The sequence below is a fragment of the Suricata suricatta genome, chromosome 10, assembly GCF_006229205.1.
Source record: "Suricata suricatta isolate VVHF042 chromosome 10, meerkat_22Aug2017_6uvM2_HiC, whole genome shotgun sequence".
Lineage (NCBI taxonomy): Eukaryota > Metazoa > Chordata > Mammalia > Carnivora > Herpestidae > Suricata > Suricata suricatta.
The window spans coordinates 72,289,449-72,308,634 of NC_043709.1; the positions used below are offsets into that span (position 1 = coordinate 72,289,449).

Sequence of the window (19,186 nt, forward strand, 5' to 3'; positions counted from 1 at the left end):
TTTTCTTTCATCGCTAGTGAGATGTAGCTTTCTTAAAGCCAGATGATACAGAACTAGAGCTCCTATGAGCAGACATGTTGTTTAACTTTAGTGTGGCTCTGATATGTACCATCGTTCTTTAACAAACTTCCATTTTTTATTTCTGAACTATCTTGGATGATAAATGCAAAAAGTGTACATGTAGAACATCATTCCCCATTTTGTGGTGATAAATTAAGAGGCAGTGAAAGCTAACTTGGCTTTGTTCCTCATCAAATGTCTAAAAATTTATTACAGATGGAATTCCGTGATTACTGTGGATTATTAGTGAAGAATCTGGGAAAGTAGGTTGTGTGTCATTGTTTGTAGATCTTAAAAAATGTGCCTTTTTCCTCTGCATATTTATTTAAAGATTTTATTACCTATATTGATTTTTTAAGTGTGAGAAGCATAGGGATATTCATATAGATGGACAGATAATATTAAAAGAGACTGGAAGAGAAAATATCTATTAATGGGTAGTTTACATGATTTTGACCACTTTAAGAAAACTCAAAGGCTAGGGTTATTCAGTGTGCTTTTTAGAGACGTAGGAAATCATTAATAGAGACTTTGGTAATGAAGGTAGACATTATCTTGCTCTACAAATCTTTGCCTTTTTGGACATTAAAGAAGTAGAAATTTTTATTTAATAATTATTTAGGCATAATGTTCTAACCAAATAAAATGTATAGCCATTGCTACCAAGTGCTGGAACAGAAGAAGACCAGTTAATGCTTTAAAGTGGTTATCAGACAAGCCAAGGAATTCTGTGTAGCTCAAGAAATGGTACTCAGAACCGGGAAGAGAGAGGAGCCGAAAGAAGGGCTGAGTGAACACTCAGTGGTCTGCTTATCCAGCAGATTTCTGTAGTCCAGACTAAATGAGGGGCAGATCCTCTGAGCTGTTTATACCGAAACTTCCCTATCTTTAAAGTTTTTGTTGCTAAGCTTGGGGTTGGTTTAGCGATTGTTTCCAAAATAGTAAATGGGTGGTTTATCTGGGATGCTTCCTACTTGAGAATGTCTTTCACATTCTCAGGCCTGAAAGACAACTTGGCAAGGTATAAAACACTTGAATCACAACACTTCCCCCTTAAATATCTGCAGTTGTTGCTGGCATTTCATATTGCCTGGTTAGGTGGGTGAGCTGTTTCTTTCTTTTGCTCTATACATAAAGAATTTGATCAACTTTTGTTAACTTTGCAAATTAAAAAATTGCCCAGAATGTGTTTTGCTGTTGCTACCTATCCTTAGATCCATTTATTTATTTATTTATTTATTTATGATGGTTTATCTTTCACAACTATTTCAGTTATATCATTTTAATTTCCTTTGCTTTCCATTCCTGGAGAGCATCTCAAATTGATGTTCCATACTGATTCAGATTTCACGCAGCCTCCAATATGGTATTTACTTCTATAATTATTTACACATTCTATTAATTTTTTTCTTTCCCATTTCCTTGTTTAATTTAATTCTGTTGTCTTTAAACTGATTCTCTTTTCATGGCTCTCTGCTCCTGCTCCTTAGGCAAGGCCAGATCTTATATTGAAGAACAGATTAAAAATTTGGAGGGATGGGTATTCATTTATTACTTTGCTACTTTAATATTTACTTTAATAGTTCCTTCTGTTTTACTCCTCAACCCTTTATATCTGTTGCATGAATATTTCTACAAACAGATCCTAGCCCTGGGCTTATCTTACTCTGTGCACATTTCTTGTGTATTTTGTCTGTGCCTATTCAATTACAATCTACATTCAGGTGATTCACAGCTTCTAGCTGCTGTTTAGGTCCACATTGTTTGTTGTACTAGAACATTTACTTCTAGATGTCACATAGAGCTAAATATGACAAAGCACCACTTAAGTTCCTGTTTGCTAAATTCAGTGCCTCGAGGAAAATGTATTGATTTCTTATTAACCTTTGTGTATTCCATTTGTCGGGTGTAAAAGCATACTGCTTCCACTTCTTTGCCATTTCCTACAGTTATCTTTTTCTTAGAACCTCTGCTCTGTTTCAGGACGTTTCTTACATATGTGTTAATTTCATTATTTTCCATCACTCCCCATTAGAAAATTCTTTCTTTCTCTGTTCTTTTCCTGCCTGCTTCCATCTTTGTATTATAGGAACACTTGTTTCTTCTTATCTGAACGCTGGAATACTATACCATTACTTAAAATGATCCTGTCCTCCAAGGGTGACAAACCAGCCTCCAGATGGTTGTATAGAGCTACACAGAGATGTATTTTGTTTGGCTCTTTTCTTTGGCCTGCAGAGTATGTTGTACTTCCTATGTTTCACTCATTTGGCTTCTATATTTATCATACCTGACTTGCTTCTGTAAGAAGTTTGAGGCCCTTTTTTGAGAAGAGAATAGTTATAAAGAGAAGGAAAGTGTTTGTAATATAATGAGGTAGAGCTATAGAATTACATAAAAAGTACTGCAAATTATAACCAAATTTTAATAGTTAATATGTATGGGTGGTATGATTAGAGGTGATTTTTATTTCCTTCTTATCTGTGACTGTTCCCTAATGAGTAGTATGTTTAGTGTAAAACAAATCAATTGACAGTAATTTTAAAGGATATGGTTTTCTATATGCATCCCAAAGTAATAACCAACCGTTAGGCCAAGGTCTGTGCTTGACACTTAGGCAAGTTATAGTACAGAAGGTATGTGAGTTGTTACCACTCTATTAAAGGGCTTGTCGTTGGGCTTGGTGAAACAGTGTGATACAGACTTTACTGGGATGTTGCCTGTAAAAAGGATCATGATCAGATCAATATTATATTCATCAGTAATATGAAAGGAGAGGTCATTTAGACCGTTAGAGACTGCACTGGGCTTAAATTATGGTGAGCTGTTTATAATGCCTCGTGAAGTGCTTCTTAGCCCTTCTAGAACAATAATTCTGCTAGTTATCCCCATGGATAGAGTGTCACCCATAACCTGGCTCCTTTGTTCTGTCGACATTTTGTGTTGTATATATTTTCATCACTTAGGGGCTTATTGCTCTTTGAAGTTGCCTAGCAGTGTTTGTGAAAATCTTAAGCCTCCTTAGAATAAAATAAAAGCTAAATTCTAGGGTGTTAACCTGGTAAACATAGATACTTGACTCTATGGCAGAACGCAAACAGCAGTCTGGGGGCAAGAGAGCCAAACTGAAACAACTTTGGTAAGGGACATTTTTTAAGACACATTCTTTCTTTTTATTTCAAATTATTCCTTTAGCGATCATAGAGCAGTAATTTGCGAAATGAAGTTAAGACTTCATAATCCTTGCTCAAGAAGCATTATTATTGAAAAGTAGGTGCATGTGCTTCTAAGAAACTAATTAGTTTTTGCCTGGCTTGTGCTGAGAGGCTGCTGTGGCTCATGGGTATTTACCCATCTCAGCAGGATTTTCTAATGCTGTTTGTTTATGAAATTATTTATACTTCTGACTCAGGGCTTTAAAAGGGCTTCCAGCAGTTTTTGAAAGCCAGCTTCTACACTCAAGAGCGTCTGTGCTGCTGACGGCGCATCCGCTTGGCAGTGTGAGAGTGTGTGAAACCTGTCACACTTGGCATCCGAGGTGCAGTTTTCTGGTGAAACTTCTCAAGGCCAGACATGATAATGAATTTTCATTGATGTAGACCTATTTGTTTTGTAAGAAATCGAACTTTCTAACAATATTCAGAAACAATACCGACACCGATTTTTGTAAGCTGTTAATGGGACCTTGTGCCACTCCATTCCTTATGTTAATTTCTAGTTATCAGTTCAGTGTGGACTATTAAGAATTTGTTCTTTATCAGACATTGATTTTGATTCGTGTTTGGAATAGGGAATGAGTCAAAAGTTCTTCATAGAACTCTCCTAAACTTTAATTATTAATTCCACTTGTGAAATACTTTTTTTTGTAATTTTAGAGAGAGAGAGAATGTGTGTGCATACTGAGGAAGAGCAGAGGTGGGGGGGGGGTGGCTAGAGAGAAAGAATCTTAAGCAGGCTGCACGCTCAGCAGCGAGCCCAGTGTGGGGCTTGAACCCATCACCCTGGGATCATCACCTGAGCTGAAATCAAGAGTTGGATGGTCAACCAACTGAGCCACCCAGGTGTCCCTGAAGTACTTAATTCTTAATTTAGGGAATTTCATACAGTGTTACTTAACTGCCCTTTGTTGGAACAGTGAGCTTTGTCTCGAGACAGAATTCCATTTGTTTCCCCAGGGTTGAAGAGAGGTTTTGGGGTGACAGAATGTTAATGGCCCAGGTTTTTCAAAAATTGGCACCATGTTTAGAAATCCATAAATTATAGTTGCCATGGCTATTTTATTAATAGCAAGGTGAGATAGCAGTAGTGAAGATGGAGCTTACTGCTCTTTTGGAACACCAGCATATTTTTTATAGTTCTCCATTGTCATAGAGCAATTTTGTGGGGCTACAGTTGTCTAGCCAGAAATTATACAGCAAATCACGTTCAATTCACTAATTAGCTTGAGCTCTTTAACATGATGCCCGATTGCAGTGAATCACATAGCAGCAGGTAGTAGGGGGCAGGGAAGAAGAAAGACCCTCCGGCCCCTAGAAATTCCTGTGTGCTAGCTAAGGTAATAGGCCCAAAGAGAAAATGTGTCTGAGAAATTGCTGAAGAGTCACATTCTAATCAGAGGCCTTGTCCTTGGTCCTCGTGACATATGACAGAATAGGGGACCTGAATGTGTGAGATTTACTTTGACATTAACTTGCTTTTGTGACTTTTGGAAAATCTCTTTTTGTCTGTCTTTGATGCTGGGTTTCTTTACCTTTCCTAGAGGGATAATGAGTGATACCTGTCCCACCTCCCTATTGGTAGGGTAACCTTACATGACAGTACAAAATGGTAACATAAAAAAGACTTTAGAAAATAACATAGTATTCAAGCGTAAAGTAGATGCTTGCTTGTTACTCCTCCATACTTGCGTCCTCTAACAGTTCCGTCACTACTGGAATTTTTCAGGACTCCCTTCTATATATCCTTCTCTTCTTCCGTGTCTAGGCAATCTTATCCATGCCCTTGGTTTCACAAAGAACTGTCTTCTGAGCTTCAGATATTTGTGTGACTTCAAGCCCCAATGGACCTAGTCTCACTTTGAAGTTGTATTTAAGTATATATAGCCTAGCAACTAAAAAGCAATTGGGTAGTAATACTACTATCTATTTGTGTCTTGAAGAATATAGTAGTGTATAGGTTATAATTCAGGAACATTTCTAAAAATCTGTGTTGTCTACTCCTCTGTCCCCTCGTCTCAAATCAGGCTTCAGTCAGTCTCTATGTTGTAGACTCCCATTTTTTCCATACTGACTCCAAGCCCTTCACTCACAACTGTGTCCAGGCTTTTTCATTTGAACTTCTCTCTGTAAAGTGGGGTCCGTGTTTTCTTCTCCATCCTTTTTTGCCTAGCATGATAATGGATCAAAGAACTAGGGTGACAAATAACCAGACTCTCCCCAGAGGATGAGAGAGGAAGGAATGTTTGGTTATTTTGGCAGAGTTACTGGGGGAGAAATGAGGTAGGCTGTGAACACTCACATGTAAATAATCTCTATTTCCAACATACTCAGGGAATGTTCTATTTGCTCTCTACTTGTATGTTTCACAGAGCACCTCTGGCTCAACCTGACTAAATTTGACCTTGTTATCTTTGGTCTACACTTGCTTCTCCTCTAGTGTCCTTTATGTTTGTAAGGTACCTACCATGCTCCCACTTGCTCATTCTGGATATCTGACCACCGTCCTTGAGTCCTTCCTCGCCTCATCCTTCATGCTCCATCCCAATTCCTGTTAGCCTGGGTACTAAGTATGTACTTCTTGAATCTCTCCATTTTACTCCATGGCCTCTACTGTCACTGTCCCCATTATTACTCCCTTGCAAATTGGTTTTCCATACTCCAACCAGAATGACTTTTTAAAAACATGAATCTAATTGTGCTTTTTCTTCCATTATACTATTTAAAGGCTTCTGAATACCAAGTTCTTAGTATGTCCACTAAGATCTTATATATTAAGGTTGGTCTCTGTGTGTCTAGAAATAGTCGTCCTTTTGCCATGAACTCCTGTTCTTCACACTTCCCCTTCGGTGAGACCCATCACACTTGACATCTCATTACTTGTTCAAACACATGTTGCCTGGCAGATGCTAACTAAGCTCCATGGGGATAGAGGACATGTCTCTCCTACAGCACTGTGTCCCTAGCGCTTAGCACCGTGCCCAGCTCAGATCAAATGCATGATGAGCATATCCAAGTGATGGATACTTGCTTCCATAATTTGGGCTCTCCCAGCCTCTCCTCTCCACAAATACTCTCCTTTCCATTTTTTCTTTACCTCTGAGAAAATCTCATGCTGTTTCACTTTTTTTTTTTTTTTTTAAGTCCATGCCCATCTCTGCAGAATTGTCTACCTAGCCTCTTTGAGCTGGCTTCTAATAATTGTCAGCATACGGCAGTTGTCAGCCTCACAGGATGGAGTGCGGTGTGTAGCTGTACTGTGACCCTTACCAGGGTGTTTTTGAAACTCTTATCTGATTGGATGTTTATGTGAGTCGAGCTTATGTGTAGCTTATTTTTTGTAACAGAGACCCTATTTTGTTTACTTATGTTCACCCTAATCATGTTAGCCCCTAAAACAGTCAAACTAAATAAAAAAGAGTTAGAATGCCTCACAACTAGAGGTACATTCATTACAGAAATAATTGCTAACATTATGGACTACTTTCCTGGAAAACATTTTTTTAACATTTATTTATTTTTGAAAGACAGAGACAAAGTATGAGCAGGGGAGAAGCAGAGAGAGGAGACACAGAGTCTGAAGTAGGCTCTAGGCTCTGAGCTGTAAGCACAGAGTCTGATGCAGGTCTCAAACCCACAAACCCTAAGATCATGACCTGAGCTGAAGTTGGACGTTTAACTGATTGAGCCACCCAGGCACCCCTATTATGGACTACTTTCTCTATGCTACACATGATTTTAAGTATTTTTACTCTATGAAGTCATTGAATCTCAACTCCTATGAAAGAATTACTTTTATTTTTCCCATTTTGTAGATAGGCTGGAAACCCAAAAATGTTAGTTTGTCCAGACTTAACCACCTGGCAGGTGGCAAAACTAATTTAAATCCACTGGTTCCAGAGCCTACCCTCATTTGTTGTGGCCAGACAGTGGAGTCTAGAGCTTTCAAAATTGGGTTGTGGAATGTCTGTGTGCTTCAAAGTCTGGTTCCTCCACTTATTCATCATGTGACCTAGGTAAGGTCCTTCTTTGCAAAAGGGGGTATGTTCTTTATAGAGATGTTCTGTGGATTAAATACAATAATCAGTCCTCATGAAATATTGAAGATAGACCATTGTAACACTGTTAAGTCAGTGTGAGGACTCATCAGACACATCTTTTGAGGTTCTTTCCAATTCTGAATCCAAAGAGTCTGTCTTTTTATAATTCCTCAGTTACTTTTCAAGGTTCTGGTGTTTATTTTTAACAATAAACCTTTATAAGGGCCTGAGGACATCCTTGCATTTCCATCATGTAAAATCTATGGGCTGTGTGACAAGCATGTGCTGGCTAAAACCACAGCCCTGACTTCCCATGCTTAAATCTGTGGCTCCATGGCTCGCTGAAGATGTCTGATTGAAGAGAGCAGAAGAATTCCTGTTCACAGCCAGGTCAGAGCTAGAACAATTAAGTTTATTGAGATGTTCTAATTGTAAAAGAGCTAAAAGAATACACAATTAACTTGTCAACATGTGCATCAAATGTTTCCTCTTTCCAAGTTAGATGAAAGCCAGTTTAGTCTGATTTGTGCTATTAAATTGATGAGCAGTCAGATGGAAACTTCCAGCTGTTTAGGCAATGATTTAATTTTAAAGACTATACTTGGTCTGCTAACACATGCTTATTTTATGAAACTCTTAAAATCTTAAGATCCTTTTCATGTAAGTTTATATATATTGACAGGTGCTACAGCAGCAAATAATACTGGTGGAAACTACTGAGTACAGTTCAGAGATTTAATGGTCTGACCTGTGTGCCGAGTTATTACTAGTAGTTATCAGTAGTACAGAAGTAGGTATATTACTCAAATCTGGTCTGTCCGTTTATTTGCTTGGGTCAAAGATGTAGCAGAGCAAATAAAAATGTGGCAAAACATATGTTTAAACAGATGGAATTTGAGACGGTGGCATGAGGAGGGAATTTAGCTCACAGAACAAATACCGCGAAGACCAGAACGCTTGCTAGAGGTGAGCCTCTCTGCCTAAAGAGGGGAAATAAAAGATAGCTATGTGATTTATAGTGCCTGTAAACACAGATCAGTTGTTGAGAGGCACAACTATTATAGTTACTGAGACTAGAGACAAGTGTCTGCGTTCTCTGGAATGTGGTAGATGGCACCTTCAGCAGCCCATGTACAGAAAGCACAGCCACAGGTTTCTTGGTACTGCTGCCTTCAATATAGGCTATTTGTTGGCATTATAAAGATTAATTCATTTAAAGCAGATTCTTCTTCATGAGTGTGTTATGCAACCCATTGGTGTTCTGGCTTAATCAAGAGATCAATTTATAGTATCTACAGATATAAAAAGGTTATGTTTTCTTAGATAACCCTTTTTGATTTTTTTTTTCCACTTAACCTTTGTGAGTTTTGATTAGATGTTAGTTTTTGGTTAAATAATCAGACATACCTAGAAATTGGAAGTGCCAGTGGGAAATGAACTAGATTGGCCAAGAGGGCCAAGATTTTCTTTTAGTAATAATTTTGGATTAGCTCAAATTTGGATTAGCTCACCTGATGATGAGCATCGGGAATGGTTGGAGGGTTTTAAAAAGACAGACCCAGGTGCCTGGGTGCCTCAGTTGAGTGTTTGACTCTGGATTTTGGCTTAGGTCCTGATCCCAGGGTTGTGGGACCGAGCGTTGCGTTGGGATCAGTGCTGAGCATGGAATTTGCTTGAGATTCTCCTTCTCCCTCTCCCTCTCCCTCCCTCCATCCCTTTCCCCAACTCTCTCTCTCAAAAAATAAAAATTAAAAAAAAATTCTTAAAAAGAACCATCTCCCATCTCTGTAGTTTTTTATTTAGTAGGTCTAAGATGGGTGAAGGGAGAATATCTTCACTTAATTAATAAAAAGGTCATATAAGCGATTTAGTGATCAGTGAAGTTCTAGAACTACTCCCATAGATGATGCTGCATTAGTTTTAGGTAGAAATAAATTTTAAGCAGATATAACTAAATACACCTTCACCATAAAGCCATCTATTTTATGGCTAAAATGATATGTTCTTGAGGACTGTAAATTTCCAAAGGTTTCTTGTTAGTAAAGCAATTAAGAATTTCGGTGTGTGTCTACTGGAATTGATGACTTTGAATAGTTAATATTGATTCTGGGATAATTTTTATTCTCACCATTGTCTGATTGTGTTTCTACATAGACTAAAAATATTTTGAAAACTACTGTATAGAGAGCATTTTCTTTTTTTTATTCCACAGAACTTATAAAGCATGCTTATATGCATTCTAAAGTTATCTGACAGTTCTAGAAGTAGTTTCATTTGTAGGCATTCACAAAACATGATGTTCAGAGATTGGTATCTCAACATTTGTCTCTACTGAACTGTGGTAGGTACTAGAGTCAGAATCTTTAAGTATCTGGTAAACCTTTGTTTGAAGTAGAAAACCAAGGCTGTGTATGTGTATCTTTGTCTAGCATCAGTATTTATAACAACAGAAATATTGAATAAATGTCCTCCGCTGACTTTTCATCGTTTCTTTACAGGCATTGCCTCCATGACGGTGCCAGTGTACATCGCCGAAGTCTCCCCGCCCAATTTAAGAGGTCGCTTAGTCACCATCAACACCCTCTTCATCACTGGAGGCCAGTTCTTTGCGAGTGTCGTTGATGGAGCCTTCAGTTACCTCCAAAAGGATGGATGGAGGTCTGTAAATTGTCCTTACATTTAATTTTCAAATTTTTTTTTTTTTTTAGAGAATGGGAGAAAATTTGAGAAATGATAGGAAAATATAACTTGGTATTTTGGATCATTATAACTATTTCCTAAGTGGGTGGCATTCAGCAAAATTGAAAGTGGACAAGAAGCTGATATTTATCTTAATGATAGACAAGGAACCTACCATTATGTATTTATATTTACAGGCTTTTTAGCATTTAGGTGACATTTCTCATACTGTGTAATCTTTTGCAATATTTGTTTAAAAATGAATGTAGCAATAAATATGTATGGAGCTCTTGAATTGTATCAGAGATTGACAAAGTGTTTATGAACTGCAGATATGACTAACACCATTTTTGGACTGAAGAATCTCCATTGTGACCTGAATGGGAGAAAACCCAGTCTTTTAATTAAAAGTATAGATTTAGCTGTATAGAAATATGTTGTTATATATATAAATTTAAAATACACAAATTGTTCCTTGATCACTATTTTGCTTATTTTGAATCAAAAGAGACGAGAAAAATGTTTTTAAAACTGCCTTAAAATATTTTCAAACTGAGTATGATAGAAACGAATGAACTACCTGTTAAAGCTTAAAGATATTATAGGCTCTAGATTTTGATATCACGCTCCATAGTATCCAAAACAACAGACTGATGTAGCTGCTCCAGGGACATTTTGTTAAAAGTTGCAGCAGGTTACACAGTATTCTCTGACTTACTCTCTTGCCACCATGTATTACAACAAATATGTATTGACCATCTACTCCGTATGGGTGTTGGAGATAGAATGTGGACCAACACAGACCCCCGTCCTTACATATGTGCAGGGTGCTTACAGTGATGAAGTGAGTTCCTAACAGCTGAAGAAAAACGGGTTTGCTGTGATGTGGATGTGGGCAATCAGGCTTCTCTGTGAGAAGCACAGCAAATCATGTGCCTTGATGAGCCATTTAAAGACAGACTGATGAAGTTTTATTAAAAGTCATGTGAGAAAACTCACTGATGGCAGTGAGGGCCTACACTTGTCAGGACGTTAAAGAGACGACACAGTTCTTAAAAGCGTTAGCTCTTTCCGCACATGTTGTTAAACCACTCTCCACCTTTGAGGGAATAAATCTTTGCCAGACTTGAGAAATTACTGGAAAATTGAAGAAACAGGAAATTTCATCTTTCTTTTCCACTCTGTAGATGAACAGAGAGAGATAACTGTTACCGATGTAAAGTGATATTTTGGGGTTTTCTTGGAAACTCAGTGGAAGTCGGTTTCCCTCTCCATGTCTCTAAGCAGATCTAAATAATTTGTTTACATTAAGTTAAGACCGTTATTATTGTAACTATTATATATGCTTTTATTAAACATCTATTATTTTTGTTTTTTTAAGTTAATAAAGAGACCTTAACTGATAAAAATCTGTTTTTAAGTGAAAACATACAAAGTGCATAAGCCACATTTTTGTAATTAGTATAGTAATTTAGATGTCATTTCTACATACTGGTTAGAAAAAGAGAGATCATACAGTATTGACAATTGTTTATGAACATGGTGTCCCTGTGTAGAAGTGGAGACTTGGGTCAGGCATTAGAACACTTTCAGAGGTGGAGTGACATAGTTACAGACAAACTTGGTTTCAAATCTGTTTTCTACCTCTCATTAGCTGCAAACCTTGGACCAGTTCCTTGGCTCCCAGAACTTCACACTTGCATTGTTAAAAAAAAAAAAAAAAAAAAAAGGAAAAGGGACAAAAATACTTGTCTTAGTAGATTATTGTAGGATCTGAATTATTATATATGAAGTATTCAGCCCACTGCTTGACGTAGGGGAAATGATCAATAAACACTGAATCACATAATTATTTATTCTGATGAATGAATGAAAGGATGGTGCTCTTACATTAAGTTTTAAGTAAGGTTGAAGAAAAAGACATCCTGTGGCTTCTGTTTTCTTTATCGGTACAGGAGAGGCTGGGAAATGATAGGGAAGAGCCTAGATAAAAATAAATGTTAAATGCTTATAGCTGCTGTAGAAAATAGAAGACTAGAGACCAAAACAATTTTCCAAATATCCAAATATTTGCAGTACATTTTCCCCACAATACTAGAGAACCAATGGGTAAAAAAATTAAGAGGATGGGAAACTAACTTGGGCTGGTATTCGGGTCAATGCATTAACATCTCTGATCACTTAGAACTCAGCTTACTGTTTGCACGAGTCCACAGTCAGTTGTGTCCACATGCAAACATGTTTCCTTTTTTTCGAGTGGTGAATTTTCCATGTGTTACTTTCTTCCACTATTTAGTAGCCTTAGTGTGTTTAACTCTTCTCTCTCCTGGGCTAATAGGAATGTGGTTATAAGCAAATAAAGGTTGAAGTACTACCTTAACATCAACTTTAGAATTGTCAGCAATGATAGCTTATTTTAAAATTATAACAGTTGGGTCACCTGGGTGGCTCAGTTGGTTGAGTGTCCATCTCTTGATTTCAGCTCAGGTCAGGATGTCAAGGTTTGTGAGAGTGAGTCGCACTTTGATCCTACTCTTTCAGTACAGAGCCTGCTTGGGATATATTCATTCTCTCTCTCCCTCTCTCTCTCTCTCTCTCTCTCTCTCTCTCTCTCTCTCTCTGCGCGTGCTCTCTCTGACACTATATAAGTAAACATTAAGAAAAATAAAATTATAACAATAAATACATCATTTTTGTTGGCAGTATATTTCAAAAATCCTAATTAAAATGTGGGTGTAAACATTACGCATAGAATTTTTTCATACTTACATTTTTGTATATTTTAAAGTAAGATGTCCCCTCTCTTAAAAGAATTTTGATAATTTAACATTGTTTCTTTTTTATTTTTTACTTTTATTGCCTCTGAAACTCTGCTTCAAGCGATTAAACCTTTGATGTTCTGTATGCCCAGTGTGCCAGATTTACTCGCTTACTTGATTGTGATGAACAGTTTTAGAGTTTGTAAGTGAATTATCATTTGATCCTAACCAAAATCTCAAGAGACTGGTGGAACTGATATGTTTACAGTTTGTAGATTAAAAATGTGCTCAGAGAAGTTAAATATTTGGTTGAGGCCATATGGCTGTTACAGAGTAGACTTTAGAGCCAGTTCTTCCTGCTTGAAATCTAACCACTTTCTTCCTCAGTCTGTGTCCAACAGTTTATAATCTAAAATGTAATTACTGAAATTTTCTATAGTAGTGATAGATTAAAATATATAGAGGATGAATCTGATGAATCAGATAGAAAAACTTCTTAGCTTTTGATGTTCTTGAAAGACTAACTCATTCTTTGTACAAGATGGGTCAAACTTAACTGTTCTTTTATTGTTTGGATATCATAGAAATTATTTTCTGCTGAACAACTAGAAGATTAGTTTCTCTAGAAAAGAGCATTGCCAGTAGAAAATTGAATGCTAGTATTTATAAAGCACTTTAGTGTTATTAAACCTTCTTTGGTGGGGAAAAAATGTCATCTGGCTTCATGAGGAAAAAAGAATAAGTGTTTTGAAGAGATCATTAAAAATTAGAATTTTGTAAAAAACTTTAATGAGATACATAACATTCAGTTTACTCATTTAAAATATAATTCAGTGGCTTTTAGTGTATTCACAGGACTGTGCAGCTATCACTGCAATAAAACTTAGAGGATTTTCATTACCCCAGAAAGAAGTTTTGTACCCCTTAGTTGCCACCCTTCAAACTTCCAGTTCCTCCCAGATCTGGGCAGTCTGCTTGTTCTCCATAAGGATTTGCCTATTTGAGATATTCCAGTGTGATCCTTTGTTGACTGGCTTCTTTCCCTTACCATCTTTCGAAGGTTCATTCATGTAGTATGTGTATTTTCTTTCTTTTTATTGGCAAATAATATGGATATACTACCTTCTGTTTATCTATTTGTCAGTTGATGGACATTTCTGTTTTTTGGCTATTGTAAATAACGATGCTGTGAACATTTTTGTACCGTCAGGGTGGACATGTTTTTGATTCTCTTGGGTATATGCCTAGGAGTGGAATTGCTGGGTCACATGGTAACTGTGTTTAGCCTTTTGAGAAAATGGCAGACTGTTCTTCAAAGTACTATGCTGTTTTACGTTTCCACTTTGTGATGTATGAGAATTCCAGGGTTTCTACATCCTAATAAATAATTATCTTTTGATTTTAATCAGTTTAGGTGAGGGTGAAGTGGCATGTCATTGTAGTTTTGATTTGCATTTCCCTGATGAGTCAAGACATTCAGAAAAATTTTATTTTTACCTAACAAAAGATGGCAGAGGTATTAAAGTAGTTAGCATGAGTGATATCAATTTTTATCACTGTTTGCCTTTTTCTGTGCTGATATTTTTCAATCTTGCTTATTTGAACATAGATTTACTCACTACACTTCAAGCAAATGAAGGTTTTCTCTTTTTAATTGCTTAGCTAAAGCCTGGAATGTGGCAGGCCTTCAATAAATACATAATAGAGTATATTTAACAACTACCACCACGATTGCATAAAACACTTACTGGACATGCCACTGCTTAAATATTTCAAATCTCCATTTCCCACAGGGGGAAAAAGAACACAGTGGTTTGTGGTGTCTTCTGTTGCCGTTCCAATCTCTGCCTCCTTTTCTGGATTTGTAGAACTTCTCATTACCCTCTCCTCCTCTGTACAACAGCCATACCTGTATTTCCCATACACAAATTGCATCTTGCTTTTTCATGTTTTTGGGTTTTTTTTTTTTTTTTTTCCTTCTGCTCACTTTATCTCTAATGCTTTCCTAACCTGTCCTGCTTTACTGGTCCACCAGTTGTTTCTCTTTTAAATCTCCATTTTGGGGGCGCCTGGGTGGCTCAGTTGGTTGAGCGTTTGACTTCAGCTCAGGTCATGATCTCATGATTTGTGGGTTCGGGCCCCACGTCGGGCTCTGTGCTTTCAGCTAGCTGGAGCCTGCTTCAGATTCTGTACCTCCCTCTCTCTCTGACCCTTCTCTGCTCACGCTGTCTCTCTCTGTCTCTCAAAAATAAATAAAAAACATTAAAAAATGTTCAAAAAAATAAATAAATCTCCACTTTGTGAAGCTGGTTTTGTCCCTTTGTCCTTTCATTAGACTTTATACATAGTTTCACTGTTTTATACATCTATTATTTTGAACTAGTTACTTTTTTGTCTGTCTCCTCTAACTCACTTTGGAGCTCCTAATTGTCATTGACTTTGTACTCATTTTTAGATCTAGGAAAGGGCCTGGAACATAGAAAATGCTCAATTAATGTTTATTGAACTGAGCTGAATTGATTTGACTCTAGGGAAGGGACTCTTAAGTGAAATGGTATTGATTTTTAAACCAAAATACCAATTCATTAATGTATGTTGAGGAATACATATACTTCATAGATAGCTGAAAAACTAAATTATTAATCATAACTGTTTCTTACTAAGGATAAAAATCAGAGAATGAAAATTAGTTTCTGAGCCTATGTAACTTTCATCTCTCAAAATAATATGCCTCCCTGGCCCCAGAACGCTTTTTGTTCCTCTCTCTTTGCCAGAGCTGGTTTTCAAATGAGTATTTGTCTACTTATAATTACATGAACCATCATGTGACTTAGAGTAATTCGACTGATTTAACTATAGGTAGGCTAAGTCATACTTTTCCATGATGATTTTTATTCATTTTATTCTCCGATTTAATTTTTTAAAGTAAGAGTTATCTCTCTAGCTCATGCATAGTTGTGAAGTATTTGTGCTAGATATTTACACATGGATGTGCTAGATATCTTCCACCATTTATGTGATGTTTTTTGTGTGTGTGCTAAAGAAGTAGAATTTGGGGAAATGTAAGTGTTGAATGAGAAGCACAAAATATTAGTGTTAGCAACATCTGTATGAGAGATTTTTCTGGAATATCTTCAGGCTAATTAATGGACAGTGTGACACTTGTTCTGAGTTCTTTGAAGAATTGGTGGACAGAGGTGGAAACTGGGGCAGAGTATTGGCTAGCTGAGGGTAGGATCAGAGGGCTTGAAGCAGGTGATGAGGAACATCAAAGAGGGGAGCCAGATTCTAGAAGTTTGTGAATTCTAGGGTGAGAGGTTTGGAACTTCTGTCTATAGGCAAAGGGAAGCTATTATTTTTTGAGCAGAACATGCTTATAATGTGAGTCAAAGATTAATATGAGAGCGATGCCCAGAATTTATTGGAACTCTTCTTGGATGGATGCTGAGAACATATTTATGAGGCTCCCACCAGAACATAGGTATGAGATAGTGAGGTGTGATTCTTGCAGACTTCAGTCAGTATGGAAATCATTCAGTGTAATAAAAAGCAGATAAACAATAGAAAAAATTAACAATGTTGATTCTTTGGAAAGGTTAGTAAGATTGATAAACTGATTATGACTTATTAAACTGGTTAAGAAAAATCTAAAGCACAATTTATCAATATCAGGAGTAAAAGAGTGCACATTATTGCTATGGACGTTATTAGGATAATGAAGGAACACTTTGAACAAGTTTGCCAGTAAATTCAACAACTTAGAGGAGATGGGCATATTGCTTGAAAAATCACAGCACTACCAAAAACTAACACAAGTAAAATGGAAAAGTAATGTAAAGGATCTAGGATTTCAAAACCATTTTGAAGAACAAAGTTGGGAGGGTTTCGCCTGATGTCAGTTAAGCCTCCAACTTCGGCTCAGGTCATGATCTCCCATTCATGGGTTTGAGCCCCGCGTCGGGCTCTGTGCTGACAGCTCAGAGCCTGGAGCCTGCTTCAGATTCTGTGTCTCCCTCTCTCTCTACCTCTCCCCTTCTCATGCTCTGTCTCTGTCTGTCTCAAAAATAAATAAAAAATTAAAAAACGATTTAGTATAAAGTTAAAGTAATCAAGACAGACTGGTAAGCATAGATAAATCAATCAATGAAATAGAACAACATGGATGTATCTCAGAAACATTATGATTGAAAGAAGCTATATGCAAGAGAGTACAGTCTCCATGATTCCATGTGAAGTTCATTAACCTGCAAAATAAAGCTCTGGAGACAGAAATTCAGTCATTGGCTCTCTGTGGCAGTGGGGATTCACTGGAAAGCAGACGGGTATAGAGAACTTCCTGGATGATGAATCTGTTCTGGTTTTTTATTAGGATGGTTGTAAGGATGTATATATTTATCAGACTCTTAAAATTGTATGCCTTGAGTCTATTTTATTCTCTGCAAAATTTCCCTAAAAAATGTTAACCTGAACCTTCTGTCAGCTCCCTCTGTTATATCCCTTTTGTGCATTGGCCAGTGACTAATATAAATGTCGTTTCTGCCATGACACTTGTTCTAACAATCTCTATTGAAATAACTTTTGTCCTTATTCCTACACTGTGCCCAAACTTCAGTCATAGCAATTAATGTAATCTTACTTTGTTCGGTGATTACTAGTGTATAAGGTCCTTGAAGCAAAGGATGTCTGTGAATCATTGTATCTCCAAAATCCCTAGCAGACAGCTTTGGATATAAAGATTCTCAGAGTGGGGAAAAAAAAACAAAAGACGATATGTATGTAGGTGTGACTGTGCGCTATTCCGAGCCCTAGCACTGTGCATTTTGTGCAAGTCCCTGTATTTTGCTAGGTAGTTTAAAACCACTTAATATCTGTGCTAAATACATTCATTTGTTTAATATCACATCTTACTCTGTCAAAGTAAGCATATCTTGCTGCTTTTACTATACTCACAACTCTCTAAATAACCTTGGTTAAACTACCTACCTCGTATACCAATATCAAATTACTTTGAGGTGTTTACCCTACATACGTGGAATTAATATTTTCTTATGTTTATATATTTGGCAAGATTTTTTGTTAACAATGTACACAGAATCTTTTACCAGGTAACAAAAAATTTGCTCATTTGCTGATCATATATTTTGCTTTTTACTTGAAAGATTCAAGTAAATCTTGAAAATCAGTATGGGTTTTTTTTTTTTTTTTGGTGTTGTTGTTCTTATGTACTTTTTTTTTTTTCCCTTTACATACTTTCAGCCTTGGTCTCATGTTTACTCTCTGCTGCCATCAGATTATCAGATATATCAGTCATCAGTGTTGAAGTTCTACATGGTCCTTGAAGTTGAAGGAAAATTAATTTACTAGCCTGGGGTCTCAGTTTTCAGTGTTTTCTTATTTTAATTTCTTATCTGTTAAAATGGAGTTGTGAGTCATGCACTAAAATTTAAAAATATGTTATCAAGTGAGTTGTAATTACAGCAGGTGGCTAATTCAGTATCTTATTTTGCATCTAAAACTTGCATGAAGTAGAAACATGTTACATAAATTATAATTTATATTTGGTGATTATCATGTAAATATCTTGTGATTAATATATGATGATGAGCATTTCTTTTGTAAACTAAAGAATAGAGACCTTTTAGTAAATATATCACATGATTATTAAGTATATGAGAAGTATATGAAAAAACTCAAAATCCATGGGCTTATTGAAGAATGAAGTCAGGTAGCTCAAGATGTAGGAGTGAAGGAGCAATGTTCTTGAACGTGTTTTGAAAGGGTTAGGGGCGCCTGGGTGACTCAGTCGGTTAAGCGGTTAAGCGACCAACTTCAGCTCAGGTCATGATCTCGTGGTCTGTGAGTTTGAGCCCTGTGTGGGGCTCTGTGCTGATAGTTCAGAGCCTGGAGCCTGCTTCCAATTATGTGTCTCCCTTTCTCTCTCTGCCCCTCCCCTGCTTGCTTTCTGTCACTCTCTTTCTCAAAGATAATGAACATTATAAAAAAAAAAAAGTTTGAGTATGCCTTTTTAAGGGGAAAATATTTCACTGCTCTAAACAGGGCACAATGATATATATTGGAAAGTTCCAGCTTGGGGGGATGTTTTTGGATTGATGCAGCATTACACTATCTCTGGTTTTAAGTACATTCATGATGCTAAGGATTGGTGTAGAGTTTGGCATTTAGGTGCCACATTAAGGTGGTGTTTGCTGGGTAAACAGCTAAGAGTAACAGCTCAAAGAGATCATAGGAATTTAGCCTTAGCTTTCCAACCAAATAAAACAACTTTGTGTTAGGTAACACTTGAAAGAATTTACTAATTCTAACTATTCACCCTTTTTATTTTCAATAAACCATTTCAGGGCGAAAAAAGTGTAGTTTATTTCACAGTTCTTTGTAAAAGGATGCTAGATGGAAACTGTAGAGTTTTAAAGAA

At 36.8% G+C, this 19,186-nt stretch overlaps 1 protein-coding gene across 1 annotated transcript in view; it reads left to right on the forward strand.

The window, feature by feature from the left end:
- Positions 1 to 19,186, forward strand: part of SLC2A13 (solute carrier family 2 member 13) — a 345,368-nt gene that overhangs the window by 39,014 nt on the left and 287,168 nt on the right. The window contains exon 3 of the mRNA XM_029955511.1: positions 9,814 to 9,973. Coding sequence (XP_029811371.1) covers positions 9,814 to 9,973 — 160 coding nt within the window. The remainder of the gene's footprint in view (positions 1 to 9,813; positions 9,974 to 19,186) is intronic.